This window comes from Lolium rigidum, chromosome 1, assembly GCF_022539505.1.
Source record: "Lolium rigidum isolate FL_2022 chromosome 1, APGP_CSIRO_Lrig_0.1, whole genome shotgun sequence".
Taxonomy (NCBI): domain Eukaryota; kingdom Viridiplantae; phylum Streptophyta; class Magnoliopsida; order Poales; family Poaceae; genus Lolium; species Lolium rigidum.
In genome coordinates, this window is record NC_061508.1 from 39864856 (window position 1) to 39872260 (window position 7405).

Consider the following 7405-nt stretch of genomic DNA (forward strand, 5'->3'; position numbering starts at 1 on the left):
TGAAAAATCTCCACAACCTCCACCAGCAAAGAAGGAATGTCCTACAATGGATTCGTTCAGACCCCGCTTGTGTACCCAAAAGATCTAGATCTAAAGCTAGGGTTTGCAGAAGCTTACCATAACTGAAGTCATCGACGCAGAGGAAGAAGACGACCATCCGCGGCCAGTAGCCACCGCCATAGCCGCCGTCGCTGCCGCAAGCCTCGCCGACCGTGCGGGCGAGGTAGAGCCGACCATGTCGCTAGATCGGGAACGGTGGATGAGCTCGAAATGTGGGGAAATGGGGGATTTGGATTTACCGGTGAGAGAGCCACCCCTATATACGGTGGCGAAAATTCAAGCGCGATGACCGAATTCATCCCGTCGAGATTTCGCCTCCCGCGCGAGCTCCCGTCATCTCCCGCGGTTGCTCTGCGAGGACGCGCGTTCTCCACTTCTGAGGAAATAGGGGTGACTCGCTAGACAGGCGTTCCTCTAGGGTCTGGCCCGAGGGTACTTTAAAAAACGGTTCATGCAAGAACGTGACATCAGCCAGGTAACCAAACGAGCCGAAAAAGTGGGACCGATACGAGCCAAGAGAATGCACGCTACCGAACGCGCTAACACGATGTCGAGAGTGGGCGTAGAGATTGCGTATTTGCATCAACGGTTTGAGCATTCTCAAGTGTTGTAGTGTTGGTTAGTGATAACTGGTACTAGTATGTAAACCCACACGCAGCAATGTAAAGCATGACAGCAATCACAATACCCAAATACGGCGCATGCAGAATTGCAGACAGGGCTATTATATGCCGCGGCGGCTCTGCCGGTTCTCCGGCCTATGCTGCGGCGACGGCTTCCAGCTCGCTCACCATCCTCTCCAAGTCCAGCCAGGAGCTGCCGCCTTCTTCCACCGCCTCCGCGGCAGCCACGGCGAGCGTGGCGGCCTTGGCCCTCACCCTAGCCAATTCCGCTCCGTCCACAGCGTCCGCGAACACCCGCGCGAGCGTGGTCGGGTCAGGCACGGCGCTCTCGCCTTCCGCGGCGCGCACCCCGGCGCCGTGCACGTCGACGACAAGACGCGCGTCGATGAACTGGTCAGCCTTCATCGGCCACGTGACCAGCGTCACCCCCGCCGCGACGCCCTCCAGCGTCGAGTTCCAGCCGCAGTGCGTCACGAACGCCCCCACCGCGGCATGCCGCAGGATCTCCATCTGCGGCGCCCAGCCGCGCACGACGCGTCCTCTGTCCCGAGCCCTCTCCTCCAGCCCCTCCGGCAGCACGGCGACGTCCGCGCTCACCGCCCAGATGAACCGCACGCCGCTCGCCTCCAACGCCGCGCCCAGCGCCGCCGCCTGAGCCGGCGGCGGCTTGTACATGCTCCCGAAGCAGACGTAGAGCACAGAACGCGCGGGGCAACCGGCGAGCCAAGAGAACAGCTCCTCTGTTCCCGCCGTCGGCCTCTCCCGTGCGCGGCACCCGGAGGCAGAAACCGGGCCGACCGCCCACACGCGGCCGTGGCCGAAGCGCCGCTTCAGGTGCTCCAAGAAATCGCCCTCCATCGCAGCGAAGGTATTCAGCACGGCGCCCCAAGCTCTGGAATTGAGCCGGAACCCTTCCCGTGCGAGCTCCCAGTCCGGGTCGCCGGGGACGTAGGCCTTCAACATCGACGGCACGTGTCCATAGGGGATAGACGGGGAACCCGGGAGATCGCCCAGAACAACCGGACTGTTCGGATCTAGCGGCAGCGAGCCGCTCCATAGGGGTTCTGCCACCGCCGTGGCGAACGCGCCGCTGCTGTAGAACACGACCCGCGGAACTCGAAGGTCGTCGGCGATGAGCTGCGCCGATCCGAGAAAGAAATCGGAGAGAACGGCTGTAGGCGGGTCTCGCTGCGCCCGGGCCCAGGAGACGAGCGGGCCACGGAGGGTGGAGAGGGGGACGGCGAGGAGGGCATGGTGGGTGCCCGGGGCGAGTTGGCCGGCCTGCTCGGGAGCAGAAGGGTCAGGGAGCGGCATCGGGAGGGCGGCGGCGAGAGGGGTGGACGCGAGGAAGGCGGAGAGGAGGGGGATGCTGGACGGGGTGGCGGCGACAGTGATGTGGACGCGGTGGCGGGTGGAGAGGAGATGGGCGAAGTCGAGGAGTGGCAGGAGGTGGCCTTGCGACGGGAAGGCGATGACGAGAACATGTGGGCGCCGGGAGGACACGTCGGCGGAAGACATGGCCGAGAAATCGAGTTCGTCTGTGGAGAGCGGAGGCGAGAGAGAGAGAGAATCCTGGAAGGGAATTGATGAGTGAGCTGTGACTGCGCGAGCGCGAGAGGTGGTACTGGCCACCGGGGCATCGTGCAATGCCGTGGAGAATGGGATCCTCCTCCTGGAGAACTGGATGCTGACAGCCACCTTGAAAACTAACTAGATTTAGATGTGCGCCTTGGCGCACGGACCCGTAAAGCTCATGCCAATGTTTATCTATTATAATGGTGATAAAAGTAGCTGCCAATACGATACCATTCAATGGTTTCCGTATTGAAATTCCAAACAGATAAGATTCAGTGCATAATAATATGACAATTAGATCCCAGACGTAATGAGAAAACAATCGATATAAATCAGACCACTACAGGATTAAACAGCAATTTATACATACCCCTCAGCAGATTCCAAAATTATAAGCACTTTCTAAAAGGCTATATTGAACAACTAAATCGATCATAGGTGAACATGGAAATGGTACATGGTATCCTTGTGCATTCAATTCTTCACACCAGAATAGGAACTTCTAGCAGACAACTTGCAATTGGAGACACGCCTCCAAGATGTCCTGCTGCAGCGGCGTAAAACACCAGAACATGAAAATCTACCAGACATTTATCACCACAGATAAATGCAAATTGAACTTTTGGATGCACTGACAATATCACGTGGTGGCACACCGATCATCTGTGACTGCTGATATTTAAGAACAATCCAATCATAAACATAATCAAACTGGAATCCAACAAAGATAATATCCCATCAAAAGTGCCCCACAAGGAGTTATTAGAAAAGATTGCAATGCAATAATTTATCTTGTAACATGTAAATAGAAAGGAACATTCTCAAATAAAAAGATCTCTAAAAAGTATGTTCAGGTATTTATAGTCTGGAATGTCCTCATAATTATACTTGTAGCTTAATTATCATCCTACTTACCACCCAGATACCAAACGTGCATATCGAAGAAAGCAAAGAAAGGGACACTCAAGTGTCATGTGTTACCTGGTACTACTTTGGGTCTCAAGCTGGAGGGTCTTAAGCTGGAGTGCAGGGCTTAAAGAGACGAGTGAGGTGAGCACACAAGTGTTGTGGTAATTCAGTTCGCTAATTGCTGCTCTTGATGATCTGACCCACAAAATCAAAAAGTGAACCTCCAACAATACCAGGTGTCGGATGTCAGGACTAAATTATACCATGACAAAATACCACATATGTCTCACTGGGAATCATCAGATATTGTATCATTTTGTTTCAACAAAAGGATATTGTATTATTCTTTATTTCTTGGCAGTTTTCCATGTTTTTATTTAATTATTTCTCATGGCCCAAGCAACCCTCAGTTTGGACTTTGGACCGCACGTATGTTACTTCATAAATAAATTGAACTGCACGTCTCTGTTTGAATTGAACATTTGTGTATCTTACAAAACCAAAGCTTGTCTATGATTTGCATAAGAACAAATATTTAGTAGGACTCAAATTTGCACAAGTGTCATGATATCGTGAAAGTAGAATTAATTTATGATGGCTATGGAACTTCAAACCGAATTGCATCCGTACCTGAATGTCTAACGGACAACTATTGTTTGGCTACCAAAAATGAGTTCCAAAAACATACCCACGTGAAAGGCAAAATAACTTCCAAATCATTGTATTTTTTCTTAAAATTTGCTATCATTTTATCCAGAGAAGCTAGCAATCATAGGAGTTCATTAGGACGGTGTCAGGGCCAAAACCGAGAGGTAAAAATATATCCCAAAGAGAAAATGAGTAGTAATTAAGAAATATAAAGAATTTTTGTAAAATATTTTACAGGGCATACCTATTGTCCTTACAGCTTTATCCTTTTCACTTACAAAACAGGGTTTTAGTGATTAAGATCCATAAAAACTTAAATGAATAAGATCACATGCGTAAATATGTTGCTGTACACAATATATGGCCTAACAGGGAGAACTGGTTACATGTTGTCTAGGAGCTGCACCTGATGGTAAGGTATAGGCTCAAGTAGTTGATTTTCCAACTCTGCTCCTTCCAGTTCTTCCAGCTCATCCTGTCAAAATTTCCTTGCAGTCGGTATAAAGTCATCGGAGGAGGAAGTCTCAACCTTAAGATTATAGACCCGAAATGGCAAGTGAGCTACCTCGTCAAAATCAGCAGATGCTCCAATAGGAGCTGACAAAGCATCTTGTATCTGTTTCATGCTTTCAGTCTGTTCGTTAATTTCTTCCATAGTCTCATAAATAACATGGGGGTGAACTAAAAATCCATTATAAACAACTGCATCTCCATGAACGCTACAAACCCTGTGAGGCACCTGCTCCTCAGTTGAGGAGTAGGTGTGAGATTAATATGACGAAGTCCCATAATTTTAAATTCCACCATCCGTACAGATGGTTATCCTGCAATGCTAAATACCGGTTCATGTACTATTATTTATATAGGACAAAACAAACAAAAGAATATGGCAGCGACAACGTATATTTTGAGTTTCGATTTACCTTGAACCACTTCTTCTATTTGTATCTGATCTAGCAAAATCATGTGAAAACAGAACTTGTGTAATGGCCTCTATAAATCGAATCATTCAACCAAGACCTGGAGGAGTAAAAAATATAATCATATGGCAGACCACAACGAACAAAATCAGACCAACATTTTCAAGAAGTAATATAGTTCTATACTGAGGTAATATATTGCTCAAACTTGTAGACATAATTGATATAGAGCCATTCATCTAAAAAACATGTGATCGGGCATACATAAAAAAGTGCCTAAGCCGAATATCATAGATGTTCCAGGCATGTAGATAGCCATAACAGCTTTTCAATAGATCCATGCTAGCATAGGAGCCCGACTTGATAACTTGACAAACCAAAGTTTCAAAGCAGGACATAGATCCTTACTGAATACCTTTGAATACCTTTCGAGAGCTTCAGCTCACTATCTACTAAAGTTAGTTGTCACAAATTTCAAGAGTCACGTGGAAGTTACGGGCATTGCCCGTTTAACAATTAGTTAGAACAGGTTTTTGAACCTCATGAGCTTGGATTTCTTCCACAAACGGAATAATCGAACAAAGTACTACCTGGACGTCCTTAACCCATTTTGTTGCTTGCACAATAGAGAAGTTATAGCAACTTCACTGGATCTTGCAATTGAAGTATTAAAGGTCTTCTAATTGATTTTATTTGCTCTAAAATGATCTTTCCCTGGCCATTTCTGATTCTGTATACATGCATATAAGTTATATGTGTGGTCTTTTATTACAGGTAGAGGGTAGCCTGAAGAAGCAATTCAGTTATTGGAGTCTTGTTCGATGACTGCATCAGGACTTCTCGCTGCCAACTATGCACTTCAGAATAGCCTGCTGCAGATTGTCTTAGAGAATACTAAATGGAGAATTAGCGCTCCAAATTTAACACGCTAGTACACTATACAACTAAGCCTCTAGTTTTTGTTGTTGGAAGATTTCATGTGGCTGTGGCCAATGCTTAAGCATATACTGTAATATATACCCAGAATATTGATTGTTGATATGGACACCTGCAAGAATATTGGCTATAATTTCCAATTTTTGAATAAACCATGGCACTAATGTTTATATATTAGCTTAGTTTTGATGTCCTTACCTGGCTTGTACATGTGTGTGTTTTAGTTCAAGTGATTACACATAGCAAGGCCAAATTGAAACACAAAACACCTTTAGATCATGTCTCAAAAAACATTTGCCATTAACTTTTAAGTTATCTCAAGGATTTGAAAAACCGCTGGAATTGGTGATCTGGTTATAAAATGAAATTGTAAGGTTAATAAAGCGTATGTGTGGTCTTTTATTACAGGTAGAGGGTAGCTCGAAGAAGAAATTCAGTTATTGGAGTCTTGTTCGATGACTGACTTCCCGCTGCCAACTATGCACTTCAGAATAGCCTGCTGCAGATTGTCTTAGAGAATAGCTAAATGGAGAAGTAGCGCTCCAAATTTAACACGCTAGTACACTATACAACTAAGCCTCTAGTTTTTTTTGTTGAAAGATTTCATGTGGTCGTGGCCAATGCTTAAGCATATACTGTAATATATACCCAGAATATTGATTGTTGATATGGACACCTGCAAGAATATTGGCTATAATTTCCAATTTTTGAGTAAACCATGGCACTAATGTTTATATATTAGCTTAGTTTTGATGTCCTTACCTGGCTTGTACATGTGTGTGTTTTAGTTCAAGTGATTACACATAGCAAGGCCGAATTGAAACACAAAACACCTTTAGATCATGTCTCAAACAACATTTGCCATTAACTTTTAAGTTATCTCAAGGATTTGAAAAACCGCTGGAATTGGTGATCTCGGTTATAAAATGAAATTGTAAGGTTAATAAAGCGCCACTCGTTGGCCACTCTGTCCTAGAATGCAGAAATGAAGATGAACAAATAAAAGGAGAGCAGAAAATTACCTAGGTAAAGTCGTGAATGGAGGAACAAATAATCTATTGGTTTGGCTCAAACAGTGCTGCACCACCTCGTCCGCATTTCCGCGGCTGAGCGCGACCACAGGAGGGAGGACCTACCAGCGGCAGAAATCTGGGATCTTGTAGTTCACAGAGACGGAAGATGAGCACATAAAAGGAAAGCAGAAATTTACCTGGGTCAAGCCGTGAATGGAGAAATAATCTGCTGCTTTGCCTCAAACAGCGCTGGACCTCCTCGTCCGCATTTCCACGGATGAGCACGACCACGGGAGGGAGGACCTCGCGGCGGCAGAAACCTGAGATTTGTAGTCGACAGAGACGGCGACGTGCGTGAAGAATGGACGACGACGATGGTTCCCAGCTCCACCCCGCTGAGGACAAGGAGGCATCGATCCCACGCCCTTGAGCCATCTCTCGGTACCAGTGACACGGATGAAGAAATGGCGACGACATCGGCGCCACGCTCCACCACGTCGGTCGAGGACGACGCTGTTGATCCCGCGCCCTTGAGACATCCCCCGACTGCCTCCTTGTCCCGTGCGGAGGAGACGGAGCTTGGCAAGCTCCTAGGCGCGCCGAAAATGGCGACGACATCGGCGCCACGGTCCACCCCGCCGGCCGAGGACGATGCTGTCGATCCCGCGCCCTTGAGACATCCCCCGGCTGCCTCCTTGTCCCGTGCGGAGGAGAAGGAGCT

General features: G+C 47.5%; 1 protein-coding gene and 1 long non-coding RNA gene across 3 annotated transcripts; both read right to left on the reverse strand.

The window, feature by feature from the left end:
• Nucleotides 1-818: 818 nt before the first annotated feature.
• On the reverse strand, nt 819-2321 carry LOC124706853 (flavonol 3-O-glucosyltransferase UGT89B1-like). The gene has a single exon (XM_047238521.1). It carries the CDS (start codon nt 2199-2201, stop codon nt 819-821), a length of 1383 nt encoding a protein of 460 aa, XP_047094477.1. The 5' UTR covers nt 2202-2321.
• Nucleotides 2322-4386: 2065 nt separating this feature from the next.
• Nucleotides 4387-6835, reverse strand: LOC124671513. Of its 2 annotated transcripts, XR_006992687.1 has the most exons (4): nt 6694-6835; nt 4739-4835; nt 4543-4639; nt 4387-4431 (listed from the first exon to the last, which is right to left on the reverse strand). It is a non-coding gene; the product is annotated as an uncharacterized LOC124671513 (long non-coding RNA). The 2 variants fall into 2 exon arrangements; XR_006992688.1 differs by lacking the exon at nt 4387-4431 and having other exon boundaries at nt 4439-4647.
• Nucleotides 6836-7405: the final 570 nt, after the last annotated feature.

Coding starts and splice junctions, on each gene's coding strand:
- LOC124706853 (XM_047238521.1), bottom strand. CDS start 2,201: ATGTCTTCCGCCGACGTGTCCTCCCGGCGCCCACATGTTCTCGTCATC.